General features: G+C 43.2%; 1 protein-coding gene across 4 annotated transcripts in view; it reads right to left on the bottom strand.

Annotated features, from left to right (window-relative positions):
- Positions 1 to 21,606, bottom strand: part of PPP3CC (protein phosphatase 3 catalytic subunit gamma) — a 101,550-nt gene that overhangs the window by 50,185 nt on the left and 29,759 nt on the right. For all 4 annotated transcript variants that reach the window (XM_070416572.1, XM_070416574.1, XM_070416573.1 and 1 more), the window contains exon 4: positions 4,182 to 4,293. In XM_070416572.1, coding sequence (XP_070272673.1) covers positions 4,182 to 4,293 — 112 coding nt within the window. The remainder of the gene's footprint in view (positions 1 to 4,181; positions 4,294 to 21,606) is intronic.

Genomic DNA, 21,606 nt, shown 5'->3' with positions numbered 1-21,606 from the left:
GAAATAAAAAAAGTATAATATTGTTTTATTTTTTAAAATTTTAATATTTTTGTTTCACTGTATAAACTGATATATAACTTCTTTAGAGGGCTATTTAAAGTATTTATCAAAAGTCTTTAAAATGCTCATTCCCTCTGTCCTGGCCGGGTGGCTCTCAGTTAGTTAGAATGTCATACCGTGCACCAAAAAAGTTGGGAGTTCAATCTCCAGTTGATGCAGAAGGCAACCATTGATGTTTCTCTCTCACACTGAAGTTTCTCTCTCTCTCTCTTTCTTCCCTTCCTCTCTCTCTAAAATAAATAGAAACAAACATATTACTGGGTGCGGATTTAAAAAATAAAAATAAAGCCCTAGCTGGTTTTGCTCAGTGGATAGAGCATCAGCCTGCAGACCAAAGGGTCCTGGGTTCGATTCTGGTCAAAGGCATGTCCCTTGATGCAGGCTCCTCCTGGGCCTGGGCCCTGGTCAGGGCTCGTGCAGGAGGCAACCAATCAATGTGTTTCTCTCACATCAATGTTCCTCTTTCCCTCTCTCTTCCACTCTCCCTAAAAATCAATAGAAAAATATCCGGAGAAAACCAAGATGGCGGCATAGGTAAACACGGGAGATTGCTGCTTAGCACAACCACTTCAAGAATACAACTAAAAGATGGAATTGACATCATCCAGAACCCCAGGAAAGCTGGTTGATTGTAAATTCTACAACTAGAAGGAAAGAGAAAAGCATACCACGACTCAGAGGAGGTGCGGTGCGGAAGTAAAGTACAGAGGTATGTAGGCACATGCGGAGAGGGATGGCGGCTGAGGACATGGTTGTCTTTTTCAATCGGGAGGGAGTCTCAAGCTCTGAGCTCCAGTTCCGGGCGAGTCTCTGGGGACCCAGATTCATACTGGAGAAACTGGACTGTCTGACACCGGTCGGAACTCGAGGGCAGCTTTCTCTCGGAGGTGCTTGCAGCAATTGCCGGGACACTGAGAAGCGGGGCCTCTGAGGGCAGCCATAGCTGCTTGCTCCGCCCTGTTGATCCCCTGGAACCCCCGCCTCGCCCAAGCTGTGCGCCGCCTTTTGCATATGAAAGGCCTGGCCCTTTGCAATCTGAAAATTACCTAACAAACTTGCAGCTGGCCCAAAGCCCCAGGGAAACTTGCATTGCTTCACAGCTGAGCTCCTGCTGGGTAGCCTGAGGCAGAGGCTAGATTAGCACCTCCTTAGAGATCCAGGAGCCAGTGTACCCAGTGGTCAGAGTGGGACCACCCAGATTGCAGCTCCTTGGGTCCATAAAGGACACACTCAGGGGGCAGACTCAGTGAGCACCAAAGCCCCACTGAAGCAAGTCTTGCCCAGGAGGGGTGTCTCCAGCACAGAAGTTCTCCCACTGCAGACACAGCTGATTCTCACAGCCAACTGGCCTGGAGGTCAATTCCTCCCAGTGATACCTACAACAATCAATGCTTAACTACAACAAGAATGTGCACAAAGCCCACAAGGGGGTGCACCAAGAGTGTCCACCTCAGGTAATTGGGGAGGCTGAGCCACTGGGCCCTATAGGAAACCTAGCACAGAAAGCCACTCTATCAACACAGGGAAGCATAAAAAATGCGGAGACAAAGAAACAGGACACAAATGACAGAAATGGAGGAAAGCAAACTACTGGATATAGAGTTCAAAACCATGGTTATAAGGTTTTTCAAGAACTTTCTAGAAACCGCCGATAAATTTAGTAAGACCCTCAAAAAGTCTGGTGAGACCACCAATAAATGGAGTGAGACCCTCAAGAAATCTAGTGAGACCCTCGAGGTTATGAAAAAGGACCAACTAGAAATTAAGCATACACTGAATGAAATAAAGGATATTATGCAGAGTTCCAACAGCAGACTAGAGGATCGCAAGAATCAAGTCAAAGATTTGAAATACGAAGAAGCAAAAAACACCCAACCGGAAAAGCAAAATGAAAAAAGAATCCAAAAATATGAAGATAGTGTGTGTAAGGAGCCTCTGGGACAGCTTCAAGCGTACCAACATCTGAATTATAGGGGTGCCAGAAGAAGAGAGAGAGCAAGATATTGAAAACCTATTTGAAGAAATAATGACAGAAAACTTCCCCTACCTGGTGAAAGAAATAGACTTACAAGTCCAGGAAGCGCGGAGAACCCCAAACAAAAGGAATCCAAAGAGGACCACACCAAGACACATCATAATTAAAATGCCAAGAGCAAAAGACAAAGAGAGAATCTTAAAAGCAGCAAGAAAAAGACAGTCAGTTACCTACAAGGGAGTACCCATACGACTGTCAGCTGATTTCTAAACAGAAACCTTGCAGGCCAGAAGGGAGTGGCAAGAAATATTCAAAGTGATGAATGCCAAGAACCTACAACCAAGATTACTTTATCCAGCAAAGCTATCATTCAGAATTGAAGGTCAGATAAAAAGCTTCACAGATAAGGAAAAGCTAAAGGAGTTCATCACCACCAAACCAGTATTATATGAAATGCTGAAAGGTATCCTTTAAGAAGAGGAAGAAGAAGAAAAAGGTAAAGATACAAATTATGAGCAACAAATACACATCTATCAACAAGTGAATCTAAAAATCAAGTGAATAAATAATCTGATGATCAGAATAAACTGGTGATTATAATAGAATCAGGGGCATAGAAAGGGAGTGGACTGACTATTCTTGGGGGGGAAAGGGGTGTGGGGGGTGCGGGGAGAGGCTGGACAAAAATTGTGCACCTATGGATGAGGACAGTGGGGGGGGGGGTGAGGGCGGAGAGTGGGGTGGGAACCGGGTGGAGGGGAGCTATGGGGGGAAAAAAGAGGAACAACTGTAATAATCTGAACAATAAAGATTTAATTTAAAAAAGAAAAAAGAAAAATGTCCCCGGGTGAGGATTAACAATCAATAAAATAACAAAACATAACAAAATCAAATAACAAAATAAAAAAATAAATAAAATGTTCATGCACTCTGACTTAGTAATTATCTTCTGAGATTTTGTCCTAAAGGTACAAATCATAAATGATCATTCTATTCAGCAAATTAATTCAACCAACATTTAGTAAGCATCTCCTATGAGTTATTAGATATTGTTTCTCAGAAAACAACAGTGAACACAGCATGTCACTGCCATCATGAAGTTTAAATTCCGGTGAGAGATAAAGACAATAAACAAGTAAATATGTTAAAAAACATATAAAATTTATATATAAAATACATAAAAATTTCAGCTGTTGGTAGATGTAAAAAAAAAAAAGCAGTGTGTGAGAGTAAAATGATGAGAGTTAAACTTAGGAAAACCAACCAGGGAAGAAAATCTCTGAAGAGAAGTCATGAATGAAGTAAGGGTGTAGGTCTGAAAAGCAGATAGGTATCTGGGGGAAACAAGAAACAATAAGTGCAAATGCCCTGGGGCAAGTTTTCTCAAACATTCCCCAACAGAGTCACCATCACACTGAATGTTAGTTAAGAGCCAATTGTGAGTAAGTAGATTCTGGTAAAAAAAATTGGTGAGGTTTTTGTTTGTAATCAGCTAGCAATGTTTATTGACTTTCAAAAAAAATTCTGTCTTTAATAAGAAACTTTTTTTATACTAGTAGTATTATAATATTATTTATAGTTGGAAACAACCTACATGTTCTATAGTTGTTACTAAATTGGCTAAATACATGATAATACATTCATAAAATGAAATATTTTAAAAACAATAAAATAACATTTTAAAGTCACATTAAAATATTTAATGATATGGAAAAATGCTATTACATAAAGTGAAAAGAGAAATTTATTAAACAGTCTATATGAGCAAAATTTATTTTTAAAATATTTTCAACTATTTCTTGATAGGTCTTTATATATACAGAAAAGAATAGAAGACTACATCCTAAATATTGAGAGAGTAGTGATTATCTTTCATTGGTATGACTATGGACAATTTTTATCTTTTTTGGACTTTTCTATGTTTTCCAAATATATCAAATGTAATACTTTATAAAAATAGGGGGCTAAACCCAAAAGTTATTTTCAAAATAAATGTGTTAAAAGGTGGAATTTTGTTTTTTACCAGGAAACAAAACAAAACAGGAAACACTTGAGCTCCATTAGCTTCTTTTTTCTTTACAGCTGATTCATTTTAGGACTAGCTAAAGGGTAACTACAAAAGTTCTGGAGAAGCGATTATACTTACATTCCTGTTTGAAGGTGAAATATTCGGTAAGATGCCTGCATTCATGATTTCCCCGAAGCAGAAACAGTGTTTTGGGATGATTAATCTTTAAACTCCATAAAAACAGTACACACTACAAGACAAATACAAGCATAAAATTTTTATTTGTGACCATGACAATGCACAAAGATAACTTACATAAATTCAAATGACTTGTAATGGCATATCTCATTACTATTCCCAAGTTGAAACATGAAACCTTCAGCTTGTGAATGTAATATGCCATTGCCCTAGAATTTGACAGAGCATAGAGAATAGCCTTCATAGAAATCTCTCAATTTCTGTTTCCATGTTCTTTACAAGTATCTAGAACTCTGTGACAAAGCAACCCACACATATATAATATATAACTTACTCCTAAAACCTGTATTTTATTTAATGGAGAAATACTACAGACATTTCCACTAAAATGAGGAACAAGGTGACCTAGCTGGTTTGTCTCAGTGGATAGAGCCTCGTCCTGAGAAATTGAAGGATTCGATTCCCATCAAGAGCATGTACTTTGGTTGCAGGCTCAATCCCCCACCCTGGTTCTGGGCATGTGCTGGAAGCAACCAATCAATGTGTTTCTCTCCCATCAATGTTTCTGTGTGTCTCTCCCCTTCTCTTCCACTTTCTCTAAAAGTCAATGGAAAAATATCCTCAGGTAAGGATTAACAACAACCAAAAAAACCCCACAATAATAATAAATAAAATAAACAACCACTGGTACAATAAAATAAATAAATAAAATCAGGAACAAGGCAAAGATAACCACTATCTCCGCTATTATTCAACACTATACTTAGAGGTATTAGTCAATGGAATTAGATAAAAGCAATCAATTAGGGGCTTAAAAACGGGTAAAGAAAAAAAAAAACTACCTCTATTTGCAGATAACGTAATATGATAGTATACTTGAAAAACTCCAGAAAAATCAATGATAAAACTCAAATAATAAAAATCAGTAACAGGGCAGAATATAAAATTAACATATAAAATCAATAACCTTCATATACACAAAATAAGTAGAACACAATGGTAGAGAAAACTCCATTTACAATAGCAGTAAGGAAGATTAAACACATAGGAATAAATTTATGTACAAATTTCATACCAAGAAAACTTTATAAATCTCATACCAGGAAAAATTTAAAACCTTCCCAAGAGACACAAAGTAGATATAAACAAAGAGACATTCCCTATTCTTGGATAGGATGATTCAACATTAAAAGATTGCAGTTCTTCCTCATTTAACTTATAATATCATTGCAATTCCAATAAAAATATCAACAAGCTATTCTATGAAGTTTTAATTTTAGCTGATACTAAAATTTACATGAAGAAAAAAACATACAACCGTCAGGAAACACCTAGAAAAAAAAACACTGAAAGAGAAATTATGAGGGGGACTAGCCTTACTGAATATTAAAACAGACTATAATGTTTCTAAAATTAAAGCAATGGTACTAGCATATATAAAAATATACCAGTGGAATAAAATAGTCCAGAAATTAATCTGAGTACATATAAATTTGGTGTATAGTAAGGGTGGCATCCTAAATTACTAAAATAATGATGTACTTAATGTCTCTGGGACAACTGGTCACATTTCAAAAAAAGCATTAGATCCCTATCTATAATAATAAAAGGGTAATATGCTAATTAGACCAGATGTTTTCCAGACATCATTCTGGATGTCCTTCCTGATGAAGCTGAGGCGGGGGTGGGGGGGTGGGGGGGGGGGGCGCAGCCTGGGTCCCGGGTACCTGCGGGTGGCTGGAGGGAAGCTAGCCCCATCCCAGGTGCCTGCTGATGGCTGGAGGAGGGAAGCCCGGGTCCTGGGTGCCGGAGGAAAGCCAGTGCCAGCAGTCAGGGGAAGGAAGGCCTACTCTTGCACGAATTTTTGTGCGTCGGGCTTCTAGTCTTACATAATAAATAACTAATGGAAATGGGATTTAATTGTATCAAAATGAAACCATACAAATTCTAGAAGAAATTTGTGGGTGAGTTCTTCTTTAGCTTTAGTGTGGGGAAAAATTTTGTAACTAACTAGTAAAAATCTGAAGGGGTGGGGGAAAGATGGGTAAATTTGACCACTTTTTAAAAACTGCATGGTAAAAAACAATTTGGCAAAAACTGACAAAACTTAACTTTTGATAACTTCTAGGAGTCTACTCTGAAAATACACCTCCAACAATAAAATACATATTCACAAGGTTGCAGCATGGTTTGTAATAGCAAAATACTGGAAACAATGTAAATAGTCATACACAGGAGAGAAGTTGAGCAGATTATGATACAGTCACACAATGGAAACATCGATGAAAGAGAAACATCCATCAGCTGCCTCCTGCACACCTCCCACTGGGGATGTGCCCGCAACCAAGGCACATGCCCTTGACCGGAATCGAACCTGGGACCCTTTAGTCCACAGGCCGACACTCTATCCACTGAGCCAAACCAGTTAGGGCGAGAAAGATCTCTTTAAACTGATTTGGAGTGATTTCCAAGATATGATGTTGAGTGAAAAAAGCACAAAAGCTACTGTTAATGTAATAAAGAAGGGGATATAAGAAGTACACATGTGCATAAGAAATACAGGAAGCATAAATCAAAAACTAAAGAGATCGGCCCTAGCTGGTTCGGCTCAGTGGATAGAGTGTCGACCTGCGGATTGAAGAGTCCCGGGTTCGACTCTGGTCAAGGGCACATGCCCGGGTTGCAGGCTTGATCCCAGTAAGGGGGCGTACAGGAGGCAGCCAATCAATGATTCTCGTTCATCATTGATGTTTCTATCTCTTTCTCCTTCTCCCTTCCTCTCTGAAATAAATTAACAACAACTAACGAGATCAGTTACTTACAGGGAGCATAGAGGAAAAGGGTGGGAAGGAGGGGAAACTGGGAATAGGTTAGGAAGGATCAGGAGGAAGTGACACTTCTCAAAGCATACCTTTCTGGATAGCTTTAAACTCCAGAACCCCAGTCCTGTAATGATTTACATATGCCTCCCAAAATAAGTAACTGAATCAACCAAAATGGAATACAAATAGTAACAAATGAACTTAACTGTATTATAAGTGAATAACAAAGCAACAAAGAAGAGGAGGAGGAGGAGGAGGAGGGAACTAATTAAAGTAACTTTGGAAAACAGCATGTTGATTGCATACCATAAGGCTAAAGACACAAAGAAATATATACAAATACTGTAACTTTAGTTAGTTTTTCACAGTATGAGTTGGCTGCTATGTACCCATCTTATGGGTACACTGGAATCGAGTAGATAAATGACTATATTGAGAGCCAGGAAAGAGGGAAGACTAAAATGAACCTTGTGATGGATTGGAATCAGAGGTATCATATGGACTCACACTTTTTAAGATAACACAAATAGGTAATGAAATAAATAAAAATATGAATGTATGTGTATATATTTCCTAGCTCCTGCTGAGAGGGCCTAGGACCTCAAAAAGTATTATGTGTATTGATTTTGGGATTACAAGTAAATTTTAGCAAGGAGGTATATACACAAATACAGAATTCATGAATAATGAAGATTTATAGTATATGCTAACCATGAAATATACATATTTCACACACAACCTCATAACACAAGCAACAATTGATAGGACTATGGTGAGAAACAGATAAATCAATAACTGTATTTGGAGATTTTGACAGAAACCCAAAAATAACTCATAGTCCAAACAGACAAAAAGAATCAAAGTTATAAAGAACAGTTCAACAAATAGAGAATGCATTCTTTTCAAGAACATATGGGATAGCCATAAAAATCTACCATGTTCTCCATCACAAAGGGAGTCTCAATAAATTCCAAAGAATGCATATTATTCATATCATGTTCTCTAATCTAATTACATTAGAATCATAAGATACCAACTTCAAAAAATCCTGCATGACTGGAAACAAAAATGCATACTACACCTTCATTGTCTTAGAGCTACAAAGAATTCTTAAAATGTAAAACACTGAATGATAATAAAAACAATACATGTCAAAATCAGTGGGACTCAGATAAAACAGCACTTAATGGGAAGTGTACAGTGATAAGCACTTATTTCTTAAAAATCAATTATGTAAATATGCTTAGATATGCTTACCCTACCTCTGAAAGGTCTTAAAAGAAACTCTTAATAGTGATTGTAAGAGTGGGATGGTTAAAATATGAGATGTTCAATTTCACTAGGAATTAGAAAAATATTATTTGAAATAATGATAAGATCCTACTTTATACCCATCATTTTGGTTAATGTTAGAAAATGAGATAAAACCAAATTCTGGAAAAAGGGATGTGAGGAAATATGAACTCTTAGATGCTTTCGGCAGGAGCATAGGCTCGTATAGCTATTCTGATGAGTGCTCTGGCAATAGTTAGTTCAAGTATAAAGCTATATACCCTTTCCCCTAGCTATCCCACTCTTGTTCATAAACCATAGAAGAACTAAAACATGAGACCATAAGGGGATTTATATCATAAGCAGTGTTCATTATAGAAAGAAACTGGAAGCAATGTAGGTGTCCACCATTAAGAATTGAGAACAAGCCGAAGCCGGTTTGGCTCAGTGGATGGAGCGTCGGCCTACGGGCTGGAGGGTCCCGGGTTCGATTCCGGTCGGGGGCATGTGCCTGGGTTGCGGGCATATCCCCAGTGGGAGATGTGCAGGAGGCAGCTGGTCGGTGTTTCTCTCTCATCGATGTTTCTGGCTCTCTGTCTCTCTCCCTTCCTCTCTGTGGAAAATCAATAAAATATATTTAAAAAAAAAAAAAAAAGAATTGAGAACAAAAATGTCACAGCTATGTATAATGGAATACTATACAGCAGGCAGAAAGCAATGAAGTTGAGATATACAGCAACCTGGATAGATCTTTAAAACATAGTAAGTGAAAAACAAAACAGAAATAGAGCTCCAGCTATGGTTCTCAGTGTGGTCACATTCATCTCAAAGTGTGGTGCATCATCACAATGTGGGGACTTGTTAGAGATTCTTAGGCTCTACCCCAGATCTAATGAACGAGAAATTCTGGAGTGGGTTCCAGCAAACTGCTTTTTAAGAAGTCCTCCAGATATTTATGACACAGGTTAAATTTTGAGAGCCACATTTATGTAAAATTAAAACATTTCATCCATAAAAGACTTGTATGTTAAAAAAACTAATGTAAAAGCCGAAACCGGTTTGGCTCAGTGGATAGAGCGTCAGCCTGTGGACTGAAGGGTCCCAGGTTCGATTCCGGTCAAGGGCATGTACCTGGGTTGCGGGCACATCCCCAGTAGGGAGTGTGCAGGAGGCAGCTGATCGGTGTTTCTCTCTCATCGATGTTTCTAACTCTCTATCTCTCTCCCTTCCTCTCTGTAAAAAATCAATAAAATATATTTTTAAAAAATTAATGTATTATATGTATTCTGAGGCATATACCAAATACAACAGAAACATGTGTGTGAGGGAGAGAGAGTAAGAAAAATACAAGTCACAGAGAAGGAAAAAGACAAAAACCAGGGAGAGACTTCGCAAAGATGAGTAATAAATGTGCCATGACCTTAGGAGCTTGATTAATTCAATAGAAAATTTCCCACCTCCCAAGAAGAAAAGATTTCAAAATTCTTAATCCAAATGCTTCTCAAATGCCTAATTTAAGTCACCAATATCTTTTGCCCATTCTTAATGGTCTTTCTACACCCACTTATGGGCTCTTATAGTCAATTCATATGACATAGCAGACAGAGAAATTGTTTTAAAACATAAATATCACTCCCCTGATCAAAAGAAAAATTTCTCTAATGGCATCCTATCACATTCAGAATAAAACCCAAACTCCATGCTATGGCTGGCAAGGCCTGACATGACCTAAGTCCTGCCTCTCGCTCATACGTGGCCTATATCTTCCCCTTGGTCATTATTCTGTCCAGCCACAGCACCCTTGTTACTACTTGTGAACTGGCTTAAGCTTGCTCCTGCCTCTGAACATTTACACGTCTGTCCTCTGCCTAGAACAGTGATGGCGAATCTATGACATGAGTGTCAGAGGCGACACGTGAACTCATTTTTTTGGTTGATTTTTCTTTGTTAAATGGCATTTAAATATATAAAATAAATATCAAAAATATAAGTCTTTGTTTTACTATGGTTGCAAATATAAAAAAATTTCTATATGTGACACGGCACCAGAGTTAAGTTAGGGTTTTTCAAAATGCTGACACACCGAGCTCAAAAGGTTCGCCATCACTGGCCTAGAATGTACTTTCTACCCCACCTTCTTTGCATGGCTCATTCCCTCAAGTCAGACAAGTTCCTGTTCAAACACTACCTTCTCCGATAGGCTTTCCCTGATCTCTATCTAAATGAGCTACTCCTGTCCCCCTGATCTGATTTTGATAGACACTACACAAAGCTATGATGTCACTCTCATTATAAAAACACAGTAAAAGACTTTGCTTTGCTTGCTCTTCACCATATTCTCAGAATTTAAGGCTGTTATTCTACATGGATACTACTTTTTTGGAAAGCAAACTTTTCCCAAATAGTGAAGGATGTTTTATATACCTGGACCCTGCTTATTAAATGCCAGTAGAACCTCTCAGTTATTGTGATAAAATATTAATTCATATGTCATTGTACATGATTATGAGTGCACCTGAAGTATGATTTCTCAAAAATGGAATTTTGGAATCAAAATATATATACATTTTATCTGAGGCAGACATTGCAAAATAAACCTTATAAAACTTAAATAGAGAGAGAGACACCTATCCTATCTAATAAAAGAGAAACATGCAAATTGACCATAACTCTGACACCCTTCCCATTGGCTAATCAGCAGGATATGCAAATTAACTGCCAACCAAGATGGCGGCTGGCAGCCAGGCAGCTGAAGTGAACAGGAGGCTTGCTTGCTCCAGTGAAGGAGCAAGCCAATGTTCCCCGCCTGCCACTGCCAGCCTCTGAGCTTGCACTCTAAGCAACTATGTTGCAATTATAGAACCTAAACAAACTCCAGAAACCTGCTTTCAGGCAGCCGGACTTCAGCCAGCAGGACCGCAACAGTGTTTCAATTATAGAACCCAAACAAACCAGATCCCTGCTTTCAGCAGCCGAGGTCTCAGAGCTGGAGCCAAGCCTCAGAACTAAAACCGGCTCTCAGCTCCAGTGACAGCCATAGAAGGTAAATAAATCCCAGAATAAAAAAGAAAAAAAGAAAAAAAGGAGAGGTTGGGAGCTTCAGTCGTCCACCAGCCTGAAAATGGCCCTCATCCCCTCACCCAGACTGGCCAGGCACCCCAGTGGGGACCCCCACCCTGAAGGGGGAGTGACCAGCTGCAAACAGCCATCATCCCCTCATCCAGGCTGGCCAGGCACCCAAGCGGGACCCCCACCCTGAAGCAACAAGATGGAGGCTAATTTGCATACTGAAGGCGGGTGGCAGCAGGCGAGGCTGTCCGCGATCCGGGACCGGATCTGTGACCCTGCCAGGCAGGGGGCAGTGTGGGAGGCTGTCTGCGGTCCCGGGACCCGGATCTGTGACCCTGCCGCGTGAGGGGCAGTACTTGAGGCTGTCCGTGGTCTGGGACCGGATCTGTGACCCTGCCGGGCAGGGGGCAGTGAGGGAGGCTGTCCGCTGTCCCGGGACCTGGATCTGTGACCCTGCCAGGTGGGGGGCAGTGCTTGAGGCTGTCCGTGGTCTGGGACCTGGATCTGTAACCTGGCGGGCAGGGCGGCAGCCCTTGAGGCTATCCGCGGTCTGGGACCCGGATCCGTGACCTGGCAGGCAGGGCGGCAGTGCTGGAGGCTGTCCACGGTCCAGACCCGGATCCGTGACCTGGCGGGCGGGGGGCACTGCGGGAGGCTGTCCGCTGTCCCAGGACCCGGATCTGTGACCCTGCCGGGCGGGGGGCAGTGCTTGAGGCTGTCCGCGGTCCCGGGACCTGGATCCGTGACCCTTCCCGGTGGGGCAGCAGCTCGCACAGGGGTGGATCGGCCAGGGTTGGGCAGGGCAGGATGCCTGGCTTCCGCCCAGCCCCAGTCACTCTGGGCAGGTGAGCAGCGCAGAGAGCCTCTGGACAGGGGAGGCAGGCCGGCAGAGGGCGGCCTGTACTCCCCACATGGCGGTGGTGACAGCTGTGAGCGCGCCAAGTGGAGCCTGCAGGCTGAGCTGAAGTAGTGCCTGCAGGCCATCAGCACCCAGGAGTGGCTGCGCAGATCCGCCTCCTGGCCCAGAAGGTGCAGGATCGCAGGGACAGCCACCGTGGCAGGCCAGACTGACATCCTCTTGGCCGCACCACGGGGGTTTGCGGATCTGCAAAGCCAAAGGTCTCTGGTGTGCACATCCCCCCTGGCGTGCAAACATCCCCCAGCACACTGTCACCCTCCCATGCCTGCAACAGTTGCAAACCAAGGCGTGCACAAGTTCCCCCCGCCTCCCCACTGCACTTCCATCAACCCAGCATGCCTAACACCCCCACAGGATGTGCACACATCCCCTCTGATGCGCTCACGTCCTTTGGAGAGTGTCTGGGTGTTCTGGGTGCTGAGGGTGGGCGCCTGTGAGATGACAGTGAGAGGGCGAAGTGGTGATGCCCTGTTCCCACGGAGGCCAGTACAGCTACGAGATCACCTCTGGGGGGTTAATGCAGGTGCTGAGGCAGGAACAGGTGCAGATAGACACACCTGGTGGGCATGGGCGGCCCTCGGTGAGGTGCCTTCGGTCAGCGTTCAAGATCAAGAACCCAGAGGCGGAGAGGAATTCCGTCCTCTCAGTGAAACAGTGGGATAGTTGGGGCGACTGTAGAGGGGGAATGTGCACTTTGGGTGCCAGTACCCATGAGTGAAGGCTGCCCTGACTGAGCCTTGCTTGCTTGGGGCCTAGCTCACTTCTGCCAAGCAGCGGGTGACAGGACGTGCTTTTCCGAATTAATGAGAGAAAACGTTGATTCTCCTGCCGCCCACGAAGGTGGAAAGTGAAGTGGGGAGACATGTGGGGAGTGAGCAAGGTTCCCTGTCTGGGGGTTCCAAATCTGCTGTTGGTTTCTTTCACCGCTGACTAGAGATATACAGGGTGTCCCCCCAAAATGTATACACACTTTGAATACCTACTAATTCCAATGGTTTTAAGCATAAGAAAGAAACAACAATGGAGCTGTTATCTGTTAAAAGTGTGGGCACAAACAGGTAGTTGGACATTCCCTGAGGGGTCTCAGATTGGAGAGGGTGAAGGCCAGACTGAGGGACCCCTTTCCCCCTCTACCCCAGTGCACAAATTTCATGCACTGGGCTACTAGTCCTATATAATAAAAGAGAAACATGCAAATTAACCATTCCTCTGCTACACTCAAGCCATGCCCACAAGCCACACCCACAAGCCAATCAGGAGCGAGTATGCAAACTAACCCAACTAAGATGGCGGCAGCCACAGAGCTGGAGCAAGCAGGAGGTTTGGGTTGCCCCCGGTGATGGAGGAAGCCAAGCTTCCCATCTGCCCTGGCCAGCCCTGGTCTCTGCTCAAGGCTACAAAGTTTCAATTATAGAAGATAAATAAATCCCAGAAAAAAAAAAAGGAGAGGCTGGGAGCTTGGGTCGCCAGGGAGCATGGCCAGCCTGAAAACGGCCATCAGCCCCTCACCCAGGCTGGCCACACCCCCATGGGGTGAGGGTCCCCGCTGGGGGCTTGGCCAGCATGCAAACAGCCATCAGCCCCTCACCCAGGCTGGCCAGGCACCCTAATGGAGACCCCCCACCTCAAGGGGGTGTGGCCAGCCTGAAAACGGCCCTCAGCCCCTCACCCAGGCTGGCCAGGCACCCTAATGGAGACCCCCCACCTGAAGGGGGTGTGGCCAGCCTGAAAACGGCCCTCAGCCCCTCACCCAGGCTGGCCAGGCACCCCAGCGGAACCCCCAACCTGATCCAGGACACCCTTCAGGGAAAACCAGCCGGCCCCCACCCATGCACCAGGCCTCTATCCTATATAATAAAAGGGTAATATGCAAATTGACCCTAACAGCAGAACAACTAGGAATGACTGGTCACTATGAAACACACTGACCACCAGGGGGCAGACGCTCAATGCAGGAGCTTCCCCCTGGTGGTCAGTGCGCTCCCACAGGGGGAGCTCTGCTCAGCCACAAGCCAGGCTGACAGGTGCCAGTATAGCGGTGGTGGCGGGAGCCTCTCCCACCTCAGCAGCACTAAGGATGTCTGACTGCAGCTTAGGCCTGGCAAGTGGACATCCCCTGAGGGCCCCCGGGCTGCCAGAGGGATGTCTGATTGCCAGCTTAGGCCCGCTCCCCTGGGGAGCGAGCCTAAGCCAGCAGGTGGACATCCCCCGAGGGGTCCCAGACTGCGAGAGGGCACGGGCTGGGCTGAGAGACCCCCCAGAGTGCACAAATTTTTGTGCACTGGGCCTCTCGTATATATATAAAAGCCTAATATGCACAGTGTCCCCTCGGGAGTTCGACTGACTGGGAGTTTGATCACTATGACATGTGCTGACCACCAGGGGCCCGAAGGATGGAAGGCCTCGGCTGGCAGCGGGCAGCCGCTAGGGACCCTACCCATGCACGAATATCATGCTCTGCGTCTCTAGTATAAATATATTTAGATGGTTTTTTTCTTTTTTGGTTGACTTCTGTTTTTGACAAAACTTGCATGCAATAGTCCAAGGAAAAATTATATTAAATCCATATAAAAACTTAGAAAGCACTTTTTCCCTTTTATACTTACCTTCCCCAACCAAGAACATTACATATCTTTTGATTTATTTGGGTCCCTATTTCTGAATCCTGAAAAAACCAACTCATCTTTTTGAAGTAATGAGATATATAAAAGCATAATTCATACCCACACTACTAACATACTTCTCGCCTCCAATCTCAAGTTTTATTTCCTTAAATTATACATCAGGATGCAATTGTATAATTATCTTGTACAATTCAATAACAAGGTCATGATTATCAGATGTGTTCAGACACTCAATTACTTCTTTATTTCTATGTGAACAGAATTTTTACTACACTTCAAGAATCATTTCTGTACGTCAACAACTGTTCATCAGTTGGTCATCTGATCACATTTACATCATTTGGACATCTGATATCATTTTCTCTTGGGTGGCTCCTGTGCATTTAGTATATCCTATGCTGATAGTGTTCCTCTTAATCCTTTCTTTTATTGCAAAATTAATTAGAGGAAATGAAAATTTAGCTTCCCTACCACAGAGAAAATACATTATAATAGATACAAATGAAGAAGGAACAAGAAAGGGCTCAGAAATAGTGAGACTTCACAATTCTGTCCTATCAGTGACATCTGGATAAGTTCCTGGTGTCCTAATCAAAGCCCACATTGCTACAGGAAAGATCAATGCTTGCTCTGGGCATGAGAAAAATCATCATGCCATGATTCTCTCATATAGGCTCAAGGAAAGAAAAATTGTTAAGCATGGAAAGAGAAAAATAAAGTGGATCTCTGAAAACAATTTGGCAATATGTATCAAAAGTCTTAAAATGCTCACATTCTTTCATCCAGTTATCCTATCTAATAAAAGATAAAAAGGGTAATTGACCATACCTTCGCTACGCTTCCCATTGGCTAATCAGGGCAATATACAAATTAACTGCCAACAAAGATGGCAGTTAATTTGCATACGTAGGCTCCAAGCGGTGGAGCGAAGCCAAACATACCAGAAGCCAGCCGAGCAGCGAGGCCTCGCCACCCCGGGATCAGTGGAGCCACGAGGCCTCACCGCCCCGGGATCAGTAGAGCCGTGAAGCCTGACAGCTGGTGGGGGGGGGGGGGGGGGGCGGGCTCTGGCCGGAGCCCAGCCAGAGCAAAGGCCTGGGTCCCGGGTGCCAGAGGAAAACTGGTGCCAGCAGCCAAGGGAAGGGAAGGCCTATTGCATGAATCTCTTCATGCAACAGGCATCTAGTCCTATATAATAAAAGCCCAGTGACCATAACGGCGTAATGACTATAACGACCACTCAACCAGTTGCCATAAGGTGCATTGACCACCTCTCGTTCCCCCCCCTCCTTCCCCCGCAGCCCACAGGCTACGATTGTTGGATGGCGAACAGGGAATCACGGGGAACTGGGGTGGGTGGCAGCAGGACAGGACTGGGGACTGGCGAGCGGGCAGAAGATGGCCTGATCACAGGCTAGGCCTAGGGACCCTACCCACGCATGATTTCATGCACTAGGCCTCTAGTTTCATTTATAAGGATCTGATTTAAGGAAGTATCAGAAATACCATCAAAGATGTATTAAAAAAGATGTTAACTACAGCAGTGTGTAGAACAGAAATAATCAGAAAAACCTTGTGCCACTTAGAGTACAAGTGATAAAATGGCCAATTAACTATTGCTTAATCCATAAAGACTTTTAAATATCTCATGAAACAAGAAGTCTGGAGGTGGGATGTCCCAGGTTAGTGTACCAGCTCAACATCATCACCAAGAAACCATGCCCTCTCTACCTCTTTGATCTGTGATTCACAGCAGGTCTGCTTTTCCTCCATAGTTATAGCATCTCCTCACAGTCACAAAATAGCTGCTAAGTACACATTTGAAATGACATACTGGAATGAGGGATCCAAAGCATTTACCTTACAAGAATCTTCATCTGGAAAGAAAATGTTTCAAAATAAACACACACACATACACACACCACCACCAACAACAACAACCCCCCCCCCAAAAAAAAACAACAACAACAACAAAAAACTAAACAAAGCAAACACCCTGCAGAGTTTCCTTTATATATTACTGAGCAAAACAGGATTACCCCTAGACCAATCCACTGGTAAAAGGGAATGGACTGTTGTGACTAGCTCAAACCAACATGAATTCGTTCCCTGGCACTGGGATATGGGCCTTCCCTTCCTGAAATCAAAGGTTCTCCCTGAACCCCCCATTTCATTTATCTGAACAAAATAGGAATTCTGACAGTAAGGAAAAGAAAAAGGCAGGCAATAAGCAGGACCTGCTACAAACCTAATTATCCAACAATAGAGGAATGGTAAAATTGAGTGTCTACTGTATTTCAGACATTATATAAGGTCCCAACATGAAGAATACTGCTGCCCTGCTCAGCTGGTGGCTCAGTGGTTGAGGTCGACCTATGAAACTGGAGGTCATGGTTCCATTCCCCGTTAGGGCACATGGCTAGGTTTTGGGCTCCATCACTAATAGGGGGTGTGCAGAAGGCAGCCAATCAATGATTCTCATCATTGATGTTTCTATCTCTCTCTCTCTCCCTCTCTCTTCTTCTCTGAAATCAATAAAAATATTTTTTAAAAGAATACTGCTGACAATTAAATACATACTTTTATATTATACTGAAAGATCTATCCATAAGTATATATTTTCTATTATACTGTCAGCTCCTATAGACAGTATGAATCTTATTGTTTTATCCTTAGAGCCTGCCATAAAGTTGACACTCAAAATCACAGAGGGAAGAGGGTAAAGGAAAAGATTAACCAAATAACTTATAGGCATATACGCATTGCCCATGAACATAGACAATAGATAGGGTGGTGAAGGCCTGGGGCAGGGCAGGAACCAGGTGGTGGGGAGCAAGGAGGGAAAAAGGGGGGGGATATCTATAATACATTCAAGAATAAAGATTAAAACATAGGAGAATCGAAGATGGCGGCATAGGTAAACACCGGAGATTGCCGCCGTAAACAACCACTTCAAAAATACAACTAAAAGTCGGAACGGACATCAACCAGAACCACAGGAAGGCTGGCTGAGGAGAGACTCTTCAACTAGAAGCAAAAACAACAGCATTCCGACGCTCAGAGGAGGCGTAGTGTGGAAAATTTAAAGGTACGGTGGTGCTGTGGTGAGGTGGTGCGCGCGCAAAGCGGGCTGGCGGCTGAGGGCGCGGTTGTTGTTTTCAATCAGGAGTGAGTCTCAGACTCTGGGCTACAGATCCGGGCAAGTCTCTAGGGACCCAGACTCAAACGGGAGAAGCGGGACTGTCTGGCTACGGCCCCTCCGAGGTTTGCAGCGGTTGCTGGGACAGAGAGGCAGAGCCCCTGGGGACGGACTGAGAGCGGCCATAGCGGCTCCCTCCCCCCGCCCTGTTGATCCCGCCCGCCCAAGCCCTGCGCACAGCCATTTGCCAATTGCCTCAGGCAAAGGCTGGATTAGCGCCTCCCCAGAAGACAGACGTTTTCCGCTCAGCTGATTCCTACAGCCAGTTGGCCTGGTGGTCAAATCCCTCTAGTGTTAACTACAACAATTAAGGCTTGGCTAGAACAAGACTGCGCACAGAGACTACAAGGGGGTGCACCAAGAAAGCATAAAAGATGCGGAGACAAAAAAACATGACAGAAATGGAGGATATGGAGCTAAGAATCGCAATTTTGAGGGCTTGCCATAAGTTTGTGCAGAGCCTCACGAAAACTAATGAGACCCTCGATGCTACGATAAAGAAATTAGAAAGTAAGCATACACGGACTGAAATAAAGAATATTATACCCAATAGCAGACCAGAGGAGCTCAAGAATCAAACCAAAGATTCGACAAAAAACACCCAATTGGAAAAGCAAAATGAAAAAAGAATCCTAAAGTGTGAAGATAGTGTAAGGAGCCTCTGGGACAGCTTTAAGCGGACTAATATCAGAATTATTGGAGTGCCAGAAGATGAGAGACAGCAAGATATTGAAAACCTATTTCAAGAAATAATGGCAGAAAACTTCCCCCACCTGGAGAAAGAAATGGACTTACAGGTTCAAGAAGCGCAGAGAACCCCAAACAAAAGGAATCCAAAGAGGACCACACCAAGACACATCATCATTAAAATGCCAAGAGCAAAAGACAAAGAGAAAATCTTAAAAGCAGCAAGAGAAAGAGGCTCAATTACCTACAAGGGAATACCCATACGACTGTCAGCTGATTTCTCAACAGAAACTTTGCAGGCCAGAAGGGAATGGCAAGAAATATTCAAAGTGCTAAATGCCAAGAACCTACAACCAAGATTACTTTATCCAGCAAAGCTATCATTCAGAATTGAAGGTCAGATAAAGAGCTTCACAGACAAGGAAAAGCTAAAGGAGTTCACCACCGCCAAACCAGTATTATATGAAATGCTGAAAGGTATCCTTTAAGAAGAGGAAGAAGAAGAAAAAGGTAAAGATACAAATTATGAACAACAAACATGCATCTATCAACAAATGAATCTAAGAATCAAGTGAATAAATAACCTGATGTACAGAATGAACTGGTGATTATAATAGAATCAGGGACATAGAAAGGGAATGGACTGACTATTCTTGGGGGGAAAAGGGGTGTGGGAGATGCGGGAAGTGACTGGACAAAAATCATGCACCTATGGATGAACACAGTGGGTGGGGAGTGAGGGTGGAGGGTGGGGTGGGAGCTGGAAGGAGGGGAGTTATGGGGGAAAAAAAGAGGAACAAATGTAATAATCTGAACAATAAAGATTTAAAAAAAAAAAAAAGATTAAAACATAAATAAGTAAATAAAGTTGGTACTTAAGAAACATTTGTTGATGAGTGAGGAAAACAATATGTAACAAGCCCTAGCCTGTTTGGCTCAGTGGATAGAGTGTCGGCCTTTAGACTGCAGGTTCCTAGGTTCAATTCTGGTCAAGGGCACATGCCAAGGTTGCGGGCTCAATTCCCAGTGGGAGTCAAGCAGGAGGCAGCCAATCGGTGATTCTCATCCTTAATGTTTCTCTCTCTCCCTCTCTCTTGCTCTCTGAAAGCAATAAAAATATTTTTAAAATTCTTTTTAAAAAAGCAAAAATATGTAATAAAATATTCTAAATATATTATCTATAATAATAAAAGTGTAATATGCAAATCAACAGAATGACCAAACAGCAGAACGACTGTCCAGACAACCTTCTGGATGGCCACACTATGACACCCACTGGTGCCATGCCAGCCAAGGCGGGTGTGATGTGATTGGTTGGGGGCCCAGCCATTGCCCCATGATCGCCCTGCAGAGGGAGGCCGAGGCCACCAGCTGGCGGGATGATTGATCAATCAGGCCCAGGCTACCCTGTGGCGGCACTGTGGCAGGTGGGCGGGGCCTCCCTCTGTGGGGGTGATCCATCATGGAGCAATAGGGTGGGCAGGGCCTACCTCTTTGGGGCGATTGATCACGGGGCTCCCGGACTGTGAGAGGGCACAGGCCAGGCTGAGGGACCCCCACCCCCAAGTCATGAATTTTGTGCACCAGGCCTCTAGTAGTGTATAAAAATCATTGTGGGTTTTTATATATGCTTTCTTGAATATACCAATGGACTAAAACTTTATGAAGTATGTGAGTTAATTTGGAAGATAATTTGGCACAATATTTATCTTTTTAAAAAGTTGTTTCAGCCCAGCCAGGTGGCTCAGTTGGTTGGAGCGTCATCCCATACACCAAAAAGTTTGCAGGTTTGATCCCTGGTTGGGGCACCTATGGGACCAATTGATGTTTCTCTCTCACACTAGTGTTTCCTTCTCTTTCTCTCTTCCTAAAATCAATAAACATATACTTGGATAAGAATTTTTTTTTAAATATATTTTATTGATTTTTTACAGAGAGGAAGGGAGAGAGATAGAGAGTTAGAAACATCGATGAGAGAGAAACACCAATCAGCTGCCTCCTGCACATCTCCCACTGGGGATGTGCCCGCAACCCAGGTACATGCCCTTGACCGGAATCAAACCCGGAACCCTTCAGTCCGCAGGCCGACGCTCTATCCACTGAGCCAAACCGGTTTCGGCGGATAAGGATTTTAAAAAGTTGTTTCATTAAATGACTAATTAAAACTTCATTAAGTTCTGTATTCTTCTCTTCAGCCTCTAACACCTCCTAACGCAGCGGTTCTCAACCTGTGGGTCGTGACCATCGGAAAACACAGATAGCATATCAGATATTTACATTACGATTCATAACAGTAGCAAAATTACAGTTATGAAGTAGCAACTAAAATAATTTTATGGTTGGGGGTCACCACAACATGAGGAACTGTATTAAAGGGTCGCGGCATTAGGAAGGTTGAGAACCACCGTATGGCTAGCAAACACAGAAAGAAGTAAATATTCAATGTGACTTTCAAACATCCATACTTTTGGCTCACTGTCTATACAAAGTGAATAGGAAATAAGAATAGGAGAGCTGTTCAATAATATAGTTTACAAGTATGATCTCTTCCCATCCCAGGTACCTATTTAAAGACTAGGAATTTACTGGGCAGTAGGAAAAATGTGCGTACCATCATTAACCTTTGTCCTCACAGATGACAGTAAATGAATATGAGGCACTGGCAAATAACACTGAACTTTTCTGATTCATGAGTTTAGACTGCCTACCTAACTAAAGAGTAAGGTTTTTCTCTTGTCATTTATTTTTTCGGCAGTTTTAGAACAACTGCTGC

This window comes from Myotis yumanensis, unplaced genomic scaffold (assembly GCF_028538775.1).
Source record: "Myotis yumanensis isolate MYYU_CA2020_CCGP unplaced genomic scaffold, mMyoYum1.0.hap1 SCAF_5, whole genome shotgun sequence".
In the NCBI taxonomy this organism is placed as follows: Eukaryota; Metazoa; Chordata; class Mammalia; order Chiroptera; family Vespertilionidae; genus Myotis; species Myotis yumanensis.
Note: the sequence above shows the minus strand (reverse complement) of the source record. Positions and strands in the feature narration are given on the sequence as shown.